This window comes from Pseudopipra pipra, chromosome 1, assembly GCF_036250125.1.
Source record: "Pseudopipra pipra isolate bDixPip1 chromosome 1, bDixPip1.hap1, whole genome shotgun sequence".
Taxonomy (NCBI): Eukaryota; Metazoa; Chordata; class Aves; order Passeriformes; family Pipridae; genus Pseudopipra; species Pseudopipra pipra.
Window position 1 is genome coordinate 37,043,811 of NC_087549.1, and position 23,344 is coordinate 37,067,154.

Here is a 23,344-nt window from a genome sequence, read left to right on the forward strand (position 1 = left end):
TGAGGGTACTAAGTCTTTTAGCTTAATTTAGCATGTTTGGTCTTGGTCAAAGAGCGCAGCACACAACTCTACAAGAATAATTTATCCATGAACACCAAGTGTGAAAGCACATTGAGTCACTACTCACCTTCTTTCTCTTGGCCAGGGAAGTGCACATTGTTCCAGAGTGCTTCAATTTGCCATTGTGCTGAGAATGTCCTTGGTGTTCCAGGGTTTCTATGTCCCCATCACGTGATGCAGGTGTTACTTTACACCTTTTTTGTTACGGCTTCTTTCTAAATTGTGATTACTGTGCTTCACAGCACCGTATGTTTTCCCTTGCAAAAACTAGTTTGCCACCAGTAGAAACCCATCTAATTTTAAACTATTTCGAGTATATTTCTATATTACGCTTTCTGTAACTGTGCTGTAGATATTTTCAAGAGCAGCTGCTTTCCTTCAGATTAGTCAAACCTGGGATAAGTAACTTCAGTGTTAATGAATGGGTTTAATGCTGTAATGTATCATGATGTATCTCAAGAGAGAGGATGGGAAAGAATGGACAACTGAAAATTAATTATTCCTGTTGGAATAATTTTACTTCTGAGACTTCAAAGTTTGAATTGTAAGAGATTTGTCTGGAGAAGCACAAAAGTGAACAGGGGAAAGAAAGTACAGACAAGCCAAGAGATAAGCTGAGTCAGTAATGGAAGCAGATGTCATTGCATCACTAAATAATAGTGCTTGCACAGGTTTGTTAATTTGCATAGATCCATACAGGTATATTTTATTCATTTGTTCTCAAACAGGTTCTAAGTCTGGCTCCAAATGATGGTTTTGCCAAAGTACATTATGGCTTCATCCTGAAGGCAGAAAACAAGATAGCAGAGAGCATACCCTATCTACAGGTACTTTATCACCCACAGTAAATGTTTTACCAGAAAAAAGTAGAATTGGGATGGATGAGATGTGTCAAACTAGAAGCATGCTAATTATGAATCACAGTTTAAGCTACTTATTGGAGTTATATTGCTGTATCCCTGCCTGTGAAGTGGAACAAGGTTGTACATCAAGACTCCTCAATCCTTAAACATCGAGTATTTGTTTTATTAATGGTTTACCCAAAGTATTGTTTTGAGGTTGGCAGTATGTTGCAAACCTAAGGTTCTTGAAAGATCCAGAGAAGGCTTGCTGCATATGCTTCTGAGTGTTTGAAAAGAAATACTACAAAATAAAACCTTAATTCAGCTTTCTAAAATGCTTGTGTATATGTTTATAGGGTCAGGGGCAAATGTCCATCTCTGAATACACCTCTGTCTTGGAGGGACTGAGGGGATAGGCCATGAGACTTGGAAAACTGATAACATTTCCCAATGACTTTTTACTGACTTATTGTATTCATTTAGCTTAGCTTAGGTTACCCTGGTGAGTATATTTTCTAGCTAATTTCATAGCCAGTCTCTTGCATAGAATTGACAGCCTGTTTACAGCAATCAAATGAACTCTTTTAGAAGTCCCATTGAAGTTTCACTTATACCTTTCATTTTTATTAATTTATTTTTTTACTTATTTATTAGGAAGGACTAGAGTCGGGTGACCCTGGCACAGATGATGGACGTTTTTATTTTCATCTGGGTGATGCCTTACAGAGAATGGGAGACAAAGAGGTACATATTTGGCACGTTCTTGCTTTAAAATATAAATCTCTCAGGACTGCAGTATCCAGAAAATCCCTTTAATGATGGGATTAATGTTGAAAACATTATTGTCCTATTGCCACAACAGTCCAATATGCAGAGGTCAAGATGATCAACAGAAAAAAATCTTTCATTGGCATAACAATACATACAATCTCTTATCATCCCTTAATTTAGAACTAACCTGAAGATTTGAAGCTTGCATGGAGCAGCCTGAACTGAGAGACTAAACATTTGTTTAAAATTTTAATTAATGTATTTTTAGAGTCTGTTTTCTCCTCCTGCCACTTACAACAAAGATTTTTAAAAAAGTTGAAAAAAAACCTGTATAGAAGTTCTCTCATACTCTGGTAAAAGTGTATTTTATAAACTCTTCTTTTCCAAAATGACCTTGAGGACCAATGAGTATGTGATAAAAGAAGACATTGAGAGGACTGAATGTGTGGACTGAGTTATGGAATTGATCAATAATTAAATTAGCAAATAGATGAGAAAAGCATCAATTTGTACAGCATATCTGTTACGTACCCAAGAAAAACAAACATATGCCACTGGAAGCTGTAGGAGTTTCTAGTTTGTTTATTAAAAACCAAATTTTGTTTAAAAGCCAAATTTAAATGTATGAATTAGCACTACCATCATAGTAGGGGAGCAAAGGGCCTTTTTTCAAGACTGTTATTAGTAATGAACATTACTATGGGAATGAATTGAAAAACAACAAAAAACCACTGTTCAGGTTCCTAGGTGGGAAACATGAAAAGAATAGGCATTAAAAAGAATAGCAGAAATAGCTATGAAAATCACTGCTTTTTAATTACTTGTCTAGTAATGTCTGAAATATTAATATCTCTAAAATACTGTAAAAAAATGCTGATCTCTTGATTATTGTGGCCCAGTCAATAGGTGGTTCTCCAATATGAACTATAGACAAGTGAGCTATTATGAAGCCCATGTATGTGATCCTTCTCAAGCCTAGTTTATCAAGTTAGGGTTTTTTTTAATAATTCATGGAACTTTTATTACAATACCTAATGCATGTAGTAGATCTAAAACATTGAAATGTAACAATATCTGAATTTTAAGCTAGATTGCCTTCTCTGAAATACTCTTTCAATGAGTTGGGTTTTTTTGATCTAAATGTTTATTTACAAGTGAGAATTAGTTTTCCTCATTTTACTTAGAAACACATGCATATGATCACCTAGAGACACATGCACACAGTCTGCTTTCACGCTTTCTCTGTCTGATTCTGTCTCTTCTCAAATCCCTGTATGTTTCCTTGGGATACTCTGAGTTGAATGGTTGAGCCTAGAATATCCCATTGTAGTGTTTGACTAAAGATACCACACAGATGTAATTAATGTACATCATCCCTACCCCCTAGATGTGTTAATGTGTTAATGTTTATGGAGTTAATGGTCAAGTCTGCTGTAGAAAAAGTTTAATTAATGACAAATGAATTTCTTGGGATAGAGCAGACTTCTAAATTTATCAGTGGAAAGTCCATTGTTAAGATAAATTTTTCTTACTGACCTTGCTAGACTTGATGAATATCAAGATTTAATCCAGGAAACAGATCAATATTTAAGGAACATGTGAAACTGCTATCACTGAAGGTTTGTTGAAGGTAGATATTCATCTATTAGAGCTAAATTAGGAATTATGAATATGGTCTTGGTAAGTGTTAGGGAAACAGTGTTGAGTATGTCCTTTCCAACTAAAATTTGTTAAAATGCCAAATTGACTTAAAAAAAAAAATTAAAACTGTGGAAGTTATTATAGAACAAAGTGCTGTTCACACAGAATATATAAAGCGAGTGCATCTCAAACAATTTCTGTCCTGGAGAAGAAGATACACTGTTGTAACTCTCTTGAATAATACTGCGGTCATTATTTAGTCTTTCCACTGTCAAAACCTGCATGAGAAAAGAAAGGTTCCTCACAGAATCTCAGGAATGAAAAGATGAGCAAGGCAGCCTAACCCAACTCCATTCTGCCAAAGGCAACCTCCATAGAAAATTCTTCTAATAGATAAATGTTAACAGTAGTATACATTGTGATTATAGCTGATATATCTTGAAGAGCAGCAACTTTCCTACGCAACAAGTAATTAATTCCCCTTATTATTTGGGCTAACTCCAAACATTGCAAATGAATGCAGGCAGTCAGCGTGAACAATTTATTGATATCCCACCACTATTACAACTTACATCTTGGGGAACAGATGTTATAAATCTTAATGCTTCCATTTCAGAGATTTAACCAAGATCGCGTCAAAATTTAAAGATACACTGTGTGTTACCCACAGGTAACAATATTTTTTTGACCCATGCACAGTTTTACTGAGCTTCCCTAGGGAAAAAGGATGACACCTTATATATGATCTGCTGTTATTCTGTTAATCCATAATGCTTTTCTGTACTTCTGATAAATACTATAAGGCAACATTGTTGCAGACTTTCCTCCACACTTCAAGAGAGTTATAAAGATCTGAGTACCACATTTTTTAAAAGCTTGAAGAAAATTTACAGATTCTCAAAGAGAATTTTGGCCGGTTTCTGTTCAAGGTGGGGATTGCTGTCTGCTTCAGTCCCTCTGCTCTGGACTTCTTATCCTCATATCTCCCTATTTAGCTGTTCTGTTTTCTGGTCTGTTAGGGGGTTTTTGTGTTGTCTAAAATATTGCAACCGTAGCAGTACTGGGCAGGTACTGTCATGGTTTGAGATAGTCCCCAAATCCAATTCCCTAGTTCCATCCCCCCTCCCACATCTCAACCTAATGTGAGATGGGCTTTTCCAGACAAAACACACCAGACTCAAAGTGGGGGAAAGGGAATATATTACAATGACTGTACAAATAAATACCATATCACATTATACACATGATCACAACTATCTCTACCATGACATATGTATTTACAATGGACCAGATCTCTTCTCCCCTCCAAATAAAAGTCCAGGAGGGAAAGAAGGACAGATCCCTTCCAGTCTTTAAGCAGCAGGATCTTCTAATGCAGCAGGTTCTGTCTGTCTTCTCCACATGCAGCAGCTGATAGCTGGCTTTCTGCCAGCACTCAACGAGGGAGATATCCAACCTCCCTCGGCCCCATCGCCTCAACCGAGGGGTCTTCCGTGGGCTTCGTAACCCCAGACAAGGTCGTATCACCACGTCATATCACGAAGACACAGGGGGGTCTTCGTGAAGGTCTGGTATCTCCAGGAGACTCAGCTCCTTCTTGCAGGGCGTCTGTGCCCTGTCTCTCAGGCTGCCACCGCGGCAGCAGTGCAAGGGGGGGGGAGCCAAGGTCAACTCCCCCTGCATTCCATCTGGCCGTCCCGGTCCAGCTCCGGGACGCTCTGAGCTTCTCAGCTCCTCTCTCTCTGGTGCTGCATACTCCAAGGCTCCTCTAAAATAGGAGTCCATGTCCCTCTTCTCCAAGAGGGTCTCCAAGGGAGTTTTGGGGAATCTGGTACAGTCTCTTACCCCAAACTCTGTCTCTCTGCTGCTCTATTCTTCTCCTCCCTTTCCAGGAGTCTTCTCTCCGGTGCTGCATGTTGTTACTGCTGCTTCTTCAGTTCAGGTCTTATCTCCTGGCTCTCTGCCACCGTTTCTCTGGTCAGTCCCGGCTGCTGTTCTGCGCCCATGGAGAAAACACTCTCCCGGCATAACTACAGGCACCTAGCCCAGCTTTATGCTGTTCCAGGTCCCTGCAGCCACCCAGCCAGGGGCTGGGAGGCCCCAGAGGGCCCAAGGGGCTTAGAGCCCCTTCCTCGTGGCTCTACAACATGGCCACCTCTCCTACAACAACCAAAACTACAACTCTTCTCTTCCGGTCTGGTTGTGAGATGTTGACATTTCTGCAGGAGCGCCCATTGGGTAGAATTTCAAAACTTCCAGAGGTTTCCACCCCTTGGGGTCTACCACTTTTCTCAGCCTCTGGGGAAAAACAAGGTCCAAACCACGACAGGCAGCTATATATAACCTTCGCTGTATATGGTTCGTCACAGTACTACTCATGCTAGATCTTTTCTTTCCAAGCATTCCATTTGCTTTTTTTGCAGGGCCTTGTTTTGCTGCATACAGGGGTAAAACAAGTTATGTCAAGGGAGAGTAAGACAAGCAAAAGTCTAGTATTAGCCTCCATAGGTTTCTGCCATGTGACTGGTTTGGGTGTGGCCACAAATATTTGAAGAAACTTGTGTATTTAGGTATTAGATAATTAAGAAACAGTTTAGATCCATAAAGTCAGCAGTGTTTTCATCATCACAGCATTTCCATTGGCAGCAGGAGACAGTTATCTTTAATTCACAGGTAGAGAACTGAAACAGAGAAAAAGGGGTTGACCAAGATGAAAAACAATTGCATCTCCCAGGTCCAAGGACAGGACCTGAATTACTGACCTATATTTTATGTGAATGGTTGTGAGATTATCCTATTTTATTAATGTTGGATTGGACAGCCTTGGCCAACTGATCTATTTTGTTATTTGGTGGGGGTTTTTGTTTGTTTGTGGTTTTTTCCTTAAAGTATTCATTAGTACGTTTTATTAAAAGAATAACCCCAACATCCAAAGAGACGGTCTGTTACCTTGCCAAAAAGTGTTATATTCTTCCTGTAAGAGCTTGGCTGATGTGAATTTGGTTGTTAACAACTACAATCTTTTAGGCATACAAGTGGTATGAACTTGGATACCAAAGAGGTCACTTTGCTTCAGTTTGGCAGCGCTCTCTCTACAATGTCAAGGGACTGAAAGCTCAGCCTTGGTGGACAGCAAGGGAAACTGGTTATACAGAGCTGGTGAAGGTAAAGCTTCTTTATACTTTCATTTTTATTAAAATTAAAACTATAAGTTATTAAGCAGAGTAAATGCTGATCTGTAAGGTCTGAACTACTGCTTGTGAGTTTCAGACACCACTGTCAGACTGAGTACAACTGAGATGCTATAAAATGAACTCAGGCATTTTCAAATTTGAGAATGGTGACAGGATGGCTGAAATGATTATTAAATACAAAATTTGCATGGTAGACAACTGTAACATCTCAAGTGGAAAATGACAGCCAACTTTGGTAATGCCTGGGACACCCACTGTGAATTTTTAATTAGTCAGAAAAGGCCATGTCTTTCAGCCCTTGTGTCATATTTAGTGACTTTGGAAGCTTTTAATTGTGTAAGAGAAACAAATGTAGATTCTAGTGATGGATTTAACAAAAGATAATAACATAGAATTTAAATTCTTTAAAGGGTTTTTTATTTATTTAAAAATAGTTTGTGTTCCCAAAATTGCTTAGTTTTTATTATTTATTATAATGTTAATAATAATTCCTAAAAAATTAGAAGAGAACTTTTTTTCGCCTGTATGTTTTAATTATTGGCATGTGGTTTAGAAAAATTATTCTGCACAAATTATTTAAAACTATAAATGTTTATTTGCAAGAAACAAGTTCATTCAGAATGGTAGTTTCTTTATACTTTGTTACATAGAATGTTAAAAAACCTACTATGGAAGGGTGACTTTATTTTAAAAAAACGAAAGAGGAAGATTGCTCTTTGTTGTGGTTTTGATGGCAGCATAAATAAGGCCGGGAAATTTAGATTAAAATATGATTCTCCAATGTAATCTCAGCAACACAAAAGAGCAATTAGGTTTATGGACTAGCTTTTGGGAAGATCTGAAATGTGTCCATATTTAACTAATTTTTGAGGAATATGTAGGAATAGAAACTTCCTGCCGTAGAAGATACAGAGAAACTGGCAAAGTCTTATCATACTTCTGTCAAACAAATAGAAAATAATACATATTAGTAGATTGATGTTTTAAAGCTACCTGCAGTGTTGCTGAACAGTCTCTTACATATAAACTGTTCAAATTACCACAGAAGATAATGATCCCTTCACCCTTGGCATGAGTCAGCTTTGAAGGGTGAAAGAATTCAGTTGCCGTTATGAACTGGCCAGAGCTCCACCTTGAAGGGATTTTTTTTTTCAGTTGAATCAGGACATATGTGAAGGTCTTGGTTTGGTTCAGCATCTTGCATGGCTCCTAGAAGAGCTGCTCGGAAGACCAACAAGGATATAAATTCACCCCTGACCTCCACAGCACAGCTGCCTCTCTGGAGTCCAGTAATATATCTTCAATCCAATCATTTGGTGGTATATGTTTTAGCCACCTTTAGTGGTATATGTTTTATCAACAGTATGTCACTGAATCTGGATTAAATTGTTTCTTTGAATTTGCTTACATAGATATCATAATTTGGGAGTAGTAAGATTTATATTCTTCAAGATAACATTCACAGTTTAAAGTATGAACGTGTAATGTGAGTTAAATGCATCAGGACAAATATTTGTATTGTATTTCTCCCATAACTCAGAAAGTACTTGAAGTTTTGAAAGAAATCAGGTTTGATTCTAATAACATAAAATGCTGCAAGGAAAAATAGAAATAGTATTCTCCAGAAAGTGGCAAAAAATTGTTGATAATGTTGGGTATACTGATTTCTGAAAGAGTCCAAATTATGTACACGATCTAGTTTAAAAACCCCCAACACATTATTTCCCCTTTTCACAGAGCAAAAATCAATCAACAGTTATTTCCTACTGCTTCATCTCATTACATTCCTCTTAGGTCTATGTGGGAAATTTGGGAAATGCTTCCAAACCCTAATCATAGAATTCAATATGGAAAGCTGCTGTACAAAGCAATGGAGGTCCTACCCCTCTTTCCATGTGTTTCACTGCTTGGTGTTAAATGTGATGAACTATTTTCAATATCTTGGTAGCTTAATAATACTAACTGAGGATTTATTCATGGCTGAGATAGTGCTAAAGTTGAACTCTCTGGCAGCAATTTGGTTCCTTCCATTAACCAGCACAGCTGTGGTCAGTAGCATCTCCTAGCACACACCTGGCTTGATTTTGTTATAAAGGGTCATGTAGTTTCTTGGGACTCAAAGAAGTCAGTCTCATGCTCTATTTAGTTTACTATGACCTACTTGCCTGGGTGGCTCCAGTGAGTTTTGGGTTGGGTTTTTTTTTGGGGGGGAGAGGAAGGAAGACTGAGAATATCTCAGTAACACTTATCAGGATGTGCTAAATCTTGATTAGTGGAACTGTGCTGAAGGGAAGTGGATCTTTGCATCTCTCTAGCTGCAGTTCATTGAGGCCTAATGTTTTTGTAATTTCCTTTAAAGAATAGGAAGAGGCACCTGGTTTCTCAGGGAGCAGAAAATGTAAACCTTTATATTAGGAAGTGTGTGGCAAGTGATTTGCGTAGAAATGTTCTGCTAATGTTTCTCATCTATAGTATTTCAGGCATTTGGATCTGGAGATTCAAGAAAGTAACTTTCTCTTTTAGTCTCAGGTAAAAGTAAACCTTACTTTTACCTTTGAAAACCTGTCATTTTCCCTTGGGACAATTAGTTTTTCTCCGCCAGTGTTACTGAGTCATTTCATCTTTCTCTGGTGCCTTTTGTTATAGCATTATTCTATGCTGGTGCTTGTTTAAAAAATAATAAAGGAGATACCTTGTTGTTAGTTCCTAGAGACTTTTCACTGGTCTGACATTAATACATAGGTAATGACTTAAAGTAACTTTGTCCTTTGTGCATGTTGTGTCCTTTGACTTTTGGAAAGGACCCAAAGGATGCCTTGACAGTAATTTACTGCAGTGGATAGCTGATTGATTAAAGTGGATCTTGTATTGTTGTTTTTTTCTGATGTCTTAGATTTTATTAATTAAAGTACAGCAGGAAAAATACAAAAAGAGAATGAAAGTACTGGCAACAGCACATATCTGTATCATTTTTCATAGATTGACAGGTAGGCCTTAATGGTTTAGCTAATAATAGCTAAAGATCCATAGTTAAGGGAGAAATTAAATTGAAATGTGCATTCAGAGTGTGGTTGGATTCTTTAAGGGAAGCCTTGTGTTGAAAAGGGCAAAGATGATGCATTCAAGTGCTGATTTTTAAGCACTGTGAATGAGTGAATGGGTGCAAGGAATCTATTTTGAAAGATTTAAAACACTGCCCCTTGCTTGGAGGTCATCAGTGTTACCCAGTGGACATGTGATAACTGTTTGTGAATGCTTTCCTATTCTCTTTTAGTAACAAAGTGAAGTACATTAAGCTCTTCACCATGATTTTATTTTATAGTTTAGTGGATTAAAATGGATGTGTAGTCAGTAGTTACACCTCATGTGAGGGGTAGCAACCTCTTAATCTCTCCCTGTTTCATTTATGACCATGCATTGAAAGGGTTTGACAGCACAGAGTTAAGGATTCTTTCAATAAAATAGTCTCACATAAAAATAAACCAATATTGAGAAATCCCTATTTAAATAAAATCTACACTATTGCCAGATGTACAGCAACTGTAAACTTCTATTGTTAGGAGATGTATTTAAAAAGCCATATGGAGGTTTATGGGAATCAGCTGCTAGCAATTGAGTACATATGCTCCCAATGCTGGTTGCCTCCTGATTCTTCACTTGGAATCAGGATATTGCATCAAAGATAATATGAATTCTTTTCTCTAATCTGGAGCTTGAATTCATACATATGAATGCGTGAGCATGTTTAACTTTTTTCTGTGGGTACCAACTATTGGATCAAGAGCTGTAAGTCCAAGTCCTGGACTTAGTCATTATGCTTTAATGGTGTTTTGTGTTCTTACCATTCAAGGTATACCTAAGAGTTTGTAAAATCAGGGGGATCAAGGCTGAGCTGTGTTTGAACTCCCTACTTCATTTCTACCTAGGAGTTGCCTGTTGCTCATTATAAAGCACTATCAGTGTGTTTTACAGATGTGGTCCAGGTTTTCTGGAGTACTGAAACCCTATTGATTTCAGAGCAATTTCTGTCTAAAACCATTGAGGAGTTAGTTCAAAATCAATGGTATACATCCAAATAACTTTATATCCAAAATGCCAGGGAAGGAGCCTTTAAATGCAAGGACAAACACCTTTACAGGTTAACATTCAGCCTGTGGTACTTGTGAGAGAATAGAAGTGACAATGCAAGTCCTTGGACCACCAGTGCTCTTCATGCATCATCTTGTCTGCATTGGGTGAATGCTCCTTCTTACCTTTTTTCCTTTACTGAGTGAGTAGGAGGAGGTTGAGGAAACACAAAAGCTCTTGTAATATCTTGAAAAGTTTTCCAGTTTTGTTATCCATATAACTTTAAATTCAGACTAGTGTGGATGTAAGTCAGTTTTTTCTTTCTCTTCTCCAGCCAGTGCAAAACCAGGTACTCAAGCTGGTGTTTCCTTTTGTGTTTACCATAATGCTGAATCAGTAGCAGCAATATTCATCTCTGATTGCCATATTCATCTCTGATTAGGTGGAAATTTTCAGTCTGTTTTGTGCCCTGCATTTTGCAAAAAGTCAGTTTTCCAAAGATATTCAAAAAAAATCCTGACACCTGCATTTTTATTTAATGTTAACTGTTGAATGAATCTTATAGGAACCATCAATGAGGGAGAATAAGGTGAATGCACTGGGAAAAATAAGGGCTGCTCTCCCTCTTCTGAGGGGTGGGAGAGGAAACAGTTTGTTACTAAGAAAAGATTACTGTAATAACAGAAATTACATCCATACTTTCATTGGTCTTAGCCTACCTAAAATTGTTCTAGTGGGAGAAAGTAGGTATATTAGACAGCATGTTCTAGGCATGGCTTACTTTGTTGAGCCTTTTATGAACGATCAATGTATGACCTATTTTGTCAGGTCAACTTGTCTTTTAAGTAAAAAAAACTCAAGTGGAAAATGCAACTGTTTAATTTAAATGGGGAAGGCTAATAACTGTATGGAGTTTCAAGAGTAAAGGGGGGCAGTTATATCACCTAGTCTGCTCCTGTGTTATACAGCCTTTTGAGTTTTACTCAGTTTTACACATCATATAAAGAGGTAGTGTGGGAACATACCATAGCTTGTTTTAGTGTGAAATGGATTGAAAATGTCTTACAGAAACGCTTTGTTCAAAACCACAAAGGAAAAATGAAAACTATTCACCCAAAATAAGGTTTAGTGAGAAAAGTAAGCTGCTGGGAAATTGAAGTTACTTTTATCCAGATCCGTTGTTATACTGTGGGGTTTCCATTTATATAGCTATAATATTAAAACAACTTATTATTGGTAGAATAAAAGATTTTCTACATGTATGATGTCCTAAGGCAGCAGACAACAGAAATTCTACTATTTTGTGTGTTTGATACATATGAACTGTAAGGCAGCTTACATGTTCTTAACGGTTGTGTCCGTAAATCATCACCTGGCATTTCCAGTAATATATGATTTTTTCAATAGCATCAGCATGTGCAAGTGAATCTCTGTGAGCCTTTTTGAAGGTTTAAATCATAAATTTCCACTTAAGTGGTGTGTTTACATTTGTCCTCTTTGAACTGTAATATTCTGCCAACAGCTGGAGTTCCAGGTTATGTGAGTTGTTTTCTAGTTGCAGGAATGATTCCAGGTCACATGTGCAGCATTTAGGAAGATCAATACATTTAGCTTGCAATACAAAACGATCAGGGAAAGAGCCCCTAGGCTTATCAAAAAGCAAGTCAAAGTGAGGCCTAGGCTGCAAAGAAGCTGGGGATTGTTGAAATTTTACAATGCCAATGTAATTGACTTCAAAGAACGCTGTGAAAGTTGATTTTCCCGCCTTTGCATGTCAGAAGGGAATAGAATATAAAGCAACTTGATAATAATGATGAACATTTAGTTTTAGTGGTTTTAAATTTTTTTTAAAAAAAGGTTAATAATGGCAGGGAAAAATAAAAATGTTTCTAAAGCCAAATGCAGTAAATTCTCAGTGCAGTAACATGGCTCTCACAACAGTCCTTAGAGAAAAACTGGAAGCTCATTCGGGATGAGGGTCTTGCTGTGATGGATAAAAAAAGCAGCCTCTTCCTACCTGAAGATGAGAATCTACGAGAAAAAGGAGACTGGAGCCAGTTCACCTTATGGCAACAAGGTAAAACATGCTCTATTTCTTCTCTTACCCCAATTCCACTTTCTCAAAATAACATAGTGTAATGAGGTGTAGCAACACAGTTTTTTCCAGAACTGTTTTTGTCATTGCTATGTACAGAAGAAGGGAACTAATAAAATAGTGTCTAGACCCCTGTGACAATAAACAGGAGTTCTTTATTCTAATTTGTGTTGTCCCCATGCACTTCTAGGAGTCCCTCGAGTATTGTAAGTGTTAAATGAGAGTATTCTTGTCCTGGCAAGGCTGCCAACATTTTGCATGGTAATGCAAAGTACAGATCAGCCTGAGGGAAGATGAGGACCTGGGAGAAAGCACATCCTTAATACTGTCTTGCCAGCTATGTGAGGTCTGTCATGCAGAAATTGCATGAGCAAAAGAATATGACTTTGATAAGCCTGCTGCCCTGCCCCTGAGCTGTGCAGTGGGAGGTCCAACTATGAGAATGCCCTGAATTCTTCTAAAACTCTGCAGATGAAAGAGTACCGTAAAATAAAATATTAATAGCAACTTTTATCAAAATGTAATCTGGTATTGAAATGGTATGATATTGGTGGCATTTTTAATCTTTTTTTTTCTATGCAGCCTCATTAATGTTTATACTTTTAGAATAATATTTTTAAAGTGATAGCCTGGTGTTCACAAATAATTTAAAAGCAAATGTGCATGCTACTGTGGTATTACAACATGCAGCTACTTCGGTTGCACAATCTGTAAAATGGGAATAATAATATTTACTTGTCTTTCAGCATCAGCTCTTTGACATCTCTGTTGCTGTTCTGTAAAGCAGAAAACAGGGAAGTGTTCATTCATTGCTCTTACCAATGCTCTATCCATTATTTTAACTAGGAAGAAAAAATGAGAATGCTTGTAAAAGTGTTCCGAAAACATGTGCTTTATTGGAAAGATTCCCAGAAGCTACTGGCTGCAGAAGAGGGCAGGTACCTGGCAAACTTCTTCATATTTGCAAATTCTTAATGCTGGGAGCTGGGGATTTTGAGGAGTACAGGGATATACATATAGAGGGATGCACAGCTTTGGTATATGACGATTCAAGCACATGATAAATTTAACAGCAAAAATATGCCCAATTTTAGCTGTCAGTAAATACCAGGTGAAATATGTTAGCTGAAGTATTTCTGCAGACTCTTAAGTTGAGCCATTTTACCTTGTGTTTCCTGGGAGCTCCTGGTAGGTAAGTAGTTATTTTCCATGGGTCAACCAATAAGTAGTGACTTACTAACCCTCAACCTGAAGTGACGTGATCTGACTCATAGCTTAACTCTGCTTTGAGCAGGAGATTGCATTATGTCCTTTCTAACCTGAATTTTTTTTTCTGATCTGAACCTAACTTTACATGACTAATTCAGTGATCCAGATTCTAACTGTGACAAACTTCACCTGTTTACCCAAGCCTGGCTGCATTAGACAGAAAGGGAGTCACCTTGTGGAAGTCAAATAGCAGTACTACTGTCACATGCATCTTTCCTAAAGGTAAAGGAAAGAAATTTTACATCCATGAGCTGTGGCTGTGGGTGCCAGCAAAGTTTGTTTCAAGTGCCAACACTGACTATTCGGCTATAAGTTAACCTCATTAAATCGTGCAGTAGATTTGTATGGCATGGATCAATACACATGCAGCTGAATGAATGGCCCAACACAGCTATCATGAGATTCTATAGGACAGAATTTTTCATTTTTTTTCCAAGTTATTATCATCATGGCTAGGCTTCGTGAACGAAGATTTGGGAAAGGCTCTATCCACATTTGTTACAACCAAGTTATTATATTTTATCCATAATGACTATGAGAATAACCTTCACATGCCAAAATTAAGGATGCAAAAGCTGGAAAACGCAGTGCTAGCATAATCCTAATTCAGAGCCTTGAGAGTACGTGTTCATCTTTTTCACCAGACTCCTGCTTTTAATGTGCCGAACTACACTGGATGGCCACTGTTGTGGGAATGAACAAGGTTATTGTTTCACTGATTTATCAGCAAAGGCTGATTGTAGTGAATATAACTGATGAATGAAGTCATCATGGTCAGTGTGGCTAACAACAAGAAAACTTCTCTCTGTGGCATCTGTAGCCAAAATGGATCTGTCCCAGAGAGCAAATTCTCTTTGAGAGCTTACTATTTTGTTAATCATTTTTGGTGCCCTACATGTTATCACTAGGATATGGTTTGCAGAAACAGTGTGCATTTGCAGCTATTTCTGTAGTCATGTGTTTTGAACATATAAATGTAAAATAATCTGAAAAGTGATGCTCTATAAATCTGAAGGTTTACATCCAAAATTAGGGGATGCCTAGGCCAATTTTAGTCTTATACTAGCCATGACTCAGATTTTACTGGCAAGTTAAATTTTAAATATCAGCTGATCTCTATTCACATACTGAAACACTGGGAAGCAATGGGAACAGACACAATGAGGGAATAAGGAATTCTGTCGTAGGTAGATCATTTGGATGCTCTGAACACCTCATGTAGTGACAAAGCTAAAAGAAATGTAAAATAATCAACTACTTGCTCAGTGCTGCTGAGAGACTATGTGGAACAATAGCAAGTGATCATATTATTTAAAATTATGTAATTCTTCTTAAAAATAGCAGTACACTAAAAGTATCAGAGGTAGGTTTAATTCTGGGCGTTTCTTAACTCTTCAGAGTTTTACATTACAACCATGGTAGTTTAGAACTGTTCATCTATAGCACTTGAGTACAGCACATAGATATAATTCACAGACATATTCAGACTGATTTGCTTGGGCAGATAATGTACGTGACACTAATCAATCTGCAGTGCTGGTATGTTAGCATTTAAAAATTGTTTATCTTGGATATTAGTAACTATCCTGCATAGCCAGTGTTTTACATTGCATTAGGGTCTGACAGGGCAATTAACACATCACAGTGTAACAGAGGTTGGATTGAAGGATCTGTGTTCACCATGGCCACTGGAGCTTGTCACTTCTGTTAGAAGAAACTGCTGGTAAGATGAAACCTCAGACACCGAGAATAACTGTGGCATTAAACACACACCGATAATGGCTGTGTTTCAGCTGGAGAGCAAGCAACACAATAATCTGTAAGATTTATCAAAGTTCATCTCTCCCAACTAAATGTGCAGATTTCTCAGGTGAAAAGATGCTTCTCACCGCTGTCATGCATTGGTCACACTTCCTGTTTGTTGAATTGTAGAATGTACCAAAAAGGATGAGAAGAAAAGGGTCATCTGGAGATTATTTAGTCCAACCCCTTGCTCAAAACATGATGAGCTAGAGCAGATTGCTGAGGACTGTGTCCAGTCATGTTTTGAATGCCTCTGAGGGTAGAGACTCTACAGCCTCTCTGGACAACCTGTTCCTGTGTACAATAAAAAAGTGTTTTCTTATGCTTAAATGGTATATCCTGTATTTCAGTCTGTGTCCATTGCCTCTTTGCTTTTCACTGGATACCATTGCCTTCTTCACTCCTCTCATCAGGTATTTATATACATTGATAAGATCCCTCTTTGAATCTTATGTTCTCCAGGCCAAGGAGTCCCAACTGCCTCAGCTTCCCCTTGTATGTTAGATTCTCCAATTCCTAAATCACCTTTATACCCCTTCACTAGACTTGCTCCAGTGTGTCCATGTCTCTCTCACATTAGACAGCACAGAACTGGATCCAACACTCAAAGGTCTCACCAACTCTGAGGGGAAGGATAACCTCCCTCAACCTGCTGCCAGAGCTCTCCACAATGCACTCCGGAATCTGTTGGGAATCTTTGGTGCAAGGGCACATTTATGGCTCGTGTTCAGACTGGACACCATGAGGGCCCTGCTATGAAGACCCCACAGTCTTTTTGTAGAACGTTGCTTTCCAGACAGTTGTCCACCAGCCTGTATCGGTGCATGGAGTTATGCCTCCCCAGTGAAGAACTTTGCACTTTGTTTTGTCGAATGTTGTAAGATTCCTGTTTCTTCCTTTCTCCATCCTGCCAAAGTCCCTATGAAGGGCAGCCAAAAAACATCAAAGTAGTGTATCAGCCATTCCTATCCAATTTTCTATCATCTGCAAACTTGCTGAGGGGAATGCACTCTGTCCCATCTTCTGAGTCGTTGTGAAGCTATTAAATAGTACTTGACCCAGTATTGAGCCCTGGGGAACACCTCTGATGAGTGACCTCCTGCTGGACTTTGTGCCTCTGATCACAATTATTTGAGCCTGGCTTAAATGCCAGGTTTCAATCCACTTCACTGAGAACTTACCTAGATCCTATTTCATCAGTTTTTCAATGAGGATGTTTATGGCAGACAGTGTTCAAAGTCTTACTGAAGTTGAGATAAACTATATGCACCAAGCTAGACACCTCACCATAGAAAGCTAGTATAGTACAATATCCCCTTCATAAACCTATGCTGACTATTCCCAGGCATATTCTTTTCCTTCATGTGTTTGAAAATTGTTTCCAGGATTATTTGCTCCATCACATTCTCAAGGATCGAGGTGAGGCTAACTAGATGGTAGTTCCTTAGATCATTCTACTTGCCCTTCTTGAAGATAAGAACAATGTTTGCTTTCTGCTAGTCCTCAGGGACTTCTGCTGGCAGCAATGGTCTTTCAAAGATTGTGTGGATTGCGTATGGATTCACAAAATTGTCCATCTCCCTCAGGTCTCATGGGTGGATCCCATCAGGACTCATGGACCAGTTGTTGAGTTTGTTTAAATGTTCCTTAGCCTGATCCTTCTCCACAGAAGATAAGTCGTGTGCTGCAGACTATTTCATGGTCTCAGGTGCCTGTATTCCTGAAACTCAGCCAGATGAGTAAAGATTGAGGCAAAGAAGGCATGTAGTGCCTCAGCCTTTTCCATGTCCTTTGTCGTTATTCTGCCACATTTAGTACCTGGCCCGTGTTTTCTCTAGACTTCCTTTTACTGCTGATGTATTTGTAGAAATCTTTCTTGTTACCCTTCAATTCCATCTCCAGATTCAGCAGCAGAAGACCTTTGACTTTCCTAACCTCATCCCTGCACGTGCAGAGAGTGTCTCTACAGTCTTCCTGGGTGACCTGACCCTGCTTCCATCTCTTGTATGACTCCTTTTTGTGTTTCAATTTTATCTGGGTTGCCATGCTCCCTGCAAGTGGGGATTCTTGAGTTTGGACAAGGTACTATTTATCAGCTGTCCTAGACCCCTCTTCTCTCATGGGGTTTTTCCCAGGAGATCCCTGAATTTTCATGAAGCTCCAAATAATAATTCTGCTTTGTATGTTTCTCCATCATCTCATGGTCTTGAACTCCACCATCTCACAGTTGCTCCAGTCCAGGCTGACAGTGACCTTCACAGACGTCATCTGAGAGGGGCTGGCCAGTCTGATAAACACAAGCCTTGTGTCTCCTTTTGTCCATCCTTCTAAAAGACGAGTGTCTGTAAGTCTTTCTGATTGTAGATAGAAAATAATTATTTTCAACCTGAAATATTTTCAACCTGGTTATTTTAAGTAAAATACAATTATGTACTATTACATACAAACATGCTCCTGGATGCACACACATCCCATAAGACGTGTTTTTTGTAGTATTGAATGCCTTTAGGGCATGAGAAAGAGCAGTTGTTGCTGAGATTCTAACAAAAGGTTACATTGCACTTTTCACCTATCATCGAGGATGAGACAAAACGAAATCCTGAACTCCCAACAGCATGACTGTGAAGTGGAATGTGTTGAAAATCTGCCTTTCTCTTCTTGCAGATCAAATATTCTATCATGCACCCTGGGACTCATGTCTGGCCCCACACAGGGCCCACAAATTGTCGTCTGAGGATGCATTTGGGCTTGGTGATACCTAAGGAAGGCTGCAGAATACGGTGTGCCCAAGAAAACAGGTATGGTTGGGGGCCTTTGGTTTGTGGGGGTTTTTGTTGGGGTTTTTTTTGTTTGGTTTTTTTGTTGTTTTTTTTTTTTTTTTAATTTTTGGTGTTTTTGTTTGTTGTTTGTTTTTTGGTTTTTTGTTGTTGGTTTCTCATTGTGTTTTTTTTTCCACTTTCTTCAAGACTGAAAAAGGGATGGGATAGCAGGTAATTTAAAAAAATAATGGGGTGTTTTATTGATCAGGACGTGTAATATATTTCATTAAACAGGCGGTTTGTACCCTAATGCTTGGCACAAACATATAAATATCTGTTCTCAAACAATGCCAGGAGAACCTTTGGAGACAAACCTCCTCTTCTCTGCTATGGCATGGAAATAAGTGAGTTTTGTCAGTGGGGTCTCTGTGTTTACTTTTACAATGCCAGTCTATTATCACTGCCAACAGAGTTCCTCTATTTATTTTGATTTTGGGGAGACTTCATTGCCTCTTCACAGAAGCTAAGACTAAGCTAGACCTGCATTTTCACCACTGTGACAGAATACTCTGGTATATCTGACAAAAGCTTCCTTTTAAGCTGGTATTATTTGTTATAATTCAGTTAAAATTATTCCAGTTGATTTCAGGATGAAGACATCTATGAAGTGTTTGGCCCAGTGAGTTACACAGGTGGCGATTTTTTTAAAGTGCATTTTAAGTAAAATTTCTTACCCCTTAGGGAAAAATTATACTGACTTGAAGACCAGTTTTATCTCTGTTTGTTTGGTCCTAAAACCAAAATAAAATGCAACAGCTGATACTTTTGCAATCATATACTCCTCTGAGAAATATGAGAAAATTTTGTAATTGCATTATATTATTAAACACAGACATGAAAATATAGTATTAACTATATTGCTTTTTGTTTACAGACTCAATTTGCTGAGACTTAGGTGAAATTCTCATAATGTTTAATATCTATATGTATATTTTGAAATATTCTTGTCTTGTCTGCAGCATCTGAGTGCAACAAACATTAATTTTGAACTCTTTCTGTGGTAGTAATGTACAGATTAATGTTATATTGAAAAATGAAATGCCACTCTTGTCTGCATGACTGCAATACATAGCAAAGAATTCTTTTTGCATAACATTTGAAAACAACTACAAGAAATCTTTAGAAATTTTGAGGTTAGAAGTATCCAGCTTTTAATAACCAAAAATGTTGTTACTATACACTCTTGCCAACATATAGCTTATTTAATTATTTGTCATAGTCAGTGTTACAATCTACACTACCTTTATCTAGGTTGTGATGGACATTTGTTTCCATCATTCCAGTCCAATATCCAAAATAAGCTGGCTGGAGGGAGAGGTAGCTAACAGGCTTAGAGGACTAATGTGGAGGTGTGGAGTCTTTTCACTTTAGGACATTGTTGTGAATTCAGGTTGGTGGTGACTGAATAGCATTGCCATTTGGTGGCTGTCTGGTAGCTGGTGTGAAGAAAGTAGTGGTTTTGGTCTGCTTCCAAGAGAGCAGGTGTCCACAGCTCACCATCCATTATTGAGGCTGGCACCCTTCTTTGTCTTAACCTGAACAGAAGGGATAATCCTGTGGAGAACAAACAACTACCTCCTTGGTAGCAACACCCCCTCGAAGTCAAGAGTGGAAGAATGCCTGTTGCTGCAGACAGAGGTCAGAGCACGTCAGCGTCCAGGTTCCTGGACCTGGCTCTGTCTTATGCACTCATTTGAAATGTGAAACATTCAAGAGTTGACTACAGCCTATGCTGGAACACGTTAATGTCAGTTGCTTCTCGGAAAAGCTATGCATTCAGAATAAAAGACAAGATTTTTCCTGGAAGTGTTCAAAGTGTGTCTACTGCTGTCACTGAAAGGGTTTTTATACATCCCTTCCCCATGAAAGAGAGGCGGGTGAACTACTGTCAAAAATAATGGTGCCAGGAGAAGACCTCTCCTCCTGGTGGTTCAGAGCAGTGGTAAAGTAGTGGCTTCAAATAGGAGATCTGCCTTTTCTGATCTTCTCTGCCACTGCTGTGTGTATGAGAGAGCAAACAATGACAGTGTTGTGCTTGATTACCTCAGTGCCACGCAGTCTGGTTGTTTATAAGGGCAAAGTTACCATGCAGCTCATCTTTTGATGGACAGGCAACTCAACAGTGTCTAGTACTGTATTTTACTCCTTCACTTGTAGAAGAGTTTTTTTTGCAGCTGTTAGGAGTTGGTATACCTTGTGGTTGAGGGTCATGAAGCTGATTGGAGGCATAGAACACCTCTGCTATGAGGAAAAGCTGAGAGATCTGGAGCTGTTCAGCTTGGAGAAGAGAAGGCTCCAGGGAGACCTCATTGCAGCCTATCAGTATTTAATGGGGCTTATAAGAAAGATGAGGACAGTCTTTATCAGGTTGCAAAAGAACAAGGAGTAATGGTTTTAAATTAAAAGAGGGTCGATTTAGACTAGATATAAGGAAGAAGATTTTTATAGAGAGGATGGTGAGACACTGGAACAGGTTGCTCACAGAGATGGTAGATACTCCATCCCTGGAAACATTCAAGCTGATGCCTGGAGTGGGCTCTGAGCAACTTGAATGAATTGAAGATATCCCTGCTTATTGCAGGGAGGTGGACTAGATGGCCTTTAAAGCTTCCTTTCAACCTAAACTATTCCCTGATTCTATGTTTCTTGTTCAGTACAGCTGTGGTCATTTTAAGTTGTTGGGCCATTTTGAAGTCCCAGCTCTGTAAAACTTAGGGTGCAATGCACAAAAATGGTAGGTAAATAATATTTAGTTATTATAATCAAACATCGCTGTCAGGCAACACAATCTTATTTTGACGTGAAGGTGCAGAGTTACAGCCTTATGCGGAAGCCAGTCCGAGATCTCACCTTTAACAGCTGTGAAGGTGATACGGAAGCTACCCCAAAGTAGCTCAGCATCAGAGCAGAAGAGTATGGTCGCTATGTTACCACTGTGAAGTGTTTCTCACACCATCAGGCCTCTAGAAAGTATTTATTTGCATGCTAATGGTCGCGTTTGTAGCCTTTTCAAAAGGGGCTAATAGTTCTGTCAACTTTATGACTTTTCTTTTGTTGTGCAAAACAGACCATCCCATTATGATGCAAATGACAGATCCTAGGTTTTAACCTCTGAAGTTACTTCATCGGGATGCCTGGAGTTTTTATTGTCCTTAACTGAGCTGCACTTTCAGGCTATTTAGATCAGGTTTTTTCAGGCTCGCTTTACTTTAAAAAAACAGAAACAAAAAGAAAATTTCAGGAAAAAAGAAAACAACAAACAAATCAAAACAAAACAAAAACCCAGCAAACAATAATAGTAAAAAACCCAACCAAACAAAAAAACCCGAAACCAACTGAAAACCCAACTATTTGCCTCAACAACAAAAACAACACCAAAATTCAATTGCCCCAAACAAAAGCAAAACCAAATCCCCCAACCCCTATCCAAAACACCCCCACCAACCCCCCCCCAAAAAAACTCCCCTAAAAAAAACCCATAAATAACCCCCGAAAAAAAAACCCCGAAAAAACAAACAAAAAAAACCCCACCAAAAAATAAAAACCACCAAAACCCAAACAAACAAATACCAAAGCAAAACAAAAAGACAATCCAAAGTCTGCTTGAATTTTTTTACCGCATTGTAGCACTGCAAGTGATTGAGTCCCATTGACTGGAATAAGACCAATGTAACTTTATTGCAGTAGCAGCAACTCAGGGTCTATATGACACAGAACATTTTTGTTGCCAGATAACTAATGTGAGAGCAAAAAAACCCCCACATGATGCACATAGCTGAAACCTGCAAAAGGCTGACGTCTGTATGCAAGTCAGTGTGGTTTTTTTTACTATCTTATGCTTTCTGGTTTATCTACTCTTGCTTAAATTATGTTTAGATGATCATTTCAGTTGAAATTATCCGATTTCAATTTCCATTTCTCTTCAGAACATTACAGCAGAACTCCATACATTTTGATGTTTTTGCTTTTGTTGAATTAAAAATTAAAAAATACGGAGATGAATTTATTTTTCACCCTGGTTTTGGAAGAAGTTGTTTTCTCTGTGAATGGACACAGCTGAATGAGCTTAAGCAGTGCATTTCCATCTTTGATGGCAAGGCTTTTGTTTCTTTACCTTTGTTACTGTCCATAGTGCTTAACTCCTTTTAAGGGCATCCATTCTCTTGAACTGCTTCAGCTACTAAGGAATTCTGTTAAAACACTTGATTATGTAGAGTGTTCATTGTAGAGTGGCTTTAGGAAGGAAAGCTTTGCCCATTGTTAATTTGACCGTTTTTCATCCAGTCTCACCTGAAGGGATATAATCAGGTGTTAAACTTCAAAATTATGAATCCAGGTCTCAGCAGGCTGGAGAAGCATGCCAGCTGAAACTTGAGTAAGTTCAACAAAGGCAAATACAAAGCCCTGCAGCTGATAAGAGATCAACACCTTGTTACACCTTGTGACTGCATGGAAAAGCAGCTTAGCAGAAAAGAGCTTAAGGGTCCTAGGGGCCAAGTTGAACATGACTTACAAACTTCTTTTGGCTTGATGAAGGCTAGCTGTGTACTGGACTGTATTAATAATAAAGTTTGTAGGAAGCAGTTTGAGGAATGCAATTTTTTCCCCTCTCTACTCAAGACACTGCCTCTGGAGTACTATGTCCAGTATGGGACTCTTCAGTACAAAAAAAGTCATTGATAAACTAGAGGGACTCCAGTGGAGGATGAAAAGATGATTAGGAGACTGGAGAAGCTGAACAAACTGGTTTGGAGTCTCAAAACAAGAAGGCTAAAGAGGAGC

General features: G+C 38.5%; 1 protein-coding gene across 14 annotated transcripts in view; it reads left to right on the top strand.

The window, feature by feature from the left end:
- ASPH (aspartate beta-hydroxylase) overlaps positions 1–23,344 on the top strand; it is a 111,359-nt gene that overhangs the window by 81,999 nt on the left and 6,016 nt on the right. For all 14 annotated transcript variants that reach the window (XM_064652048.1, XM_064652058.1, XM_064652080.1 and 11 more), the window contains 6 exons: positions 789–887; positions 1,557–1,646; positions 6,342–6,479; positions 12,518–12,653; positions 13,518–13,609; positions 18,408–18,541. In XM_064652048.1, coding sequence (XP_064508118.1) covers positions 789–887; positions 1,557–1,646; positions 6,342–6,479; positions 12,518–12,653; positions 13,518–13,609; positions 18,408–18,541 — 689 coding nt within the window. The remainder of the gene's footprint in view (positions 1–788; positions 888–1,556; positions 1,647–6,341; positions 6,480–12,517; positions 12,654–13,517; positions 13,610–18,407; positions 18,542–23,344) is intronic.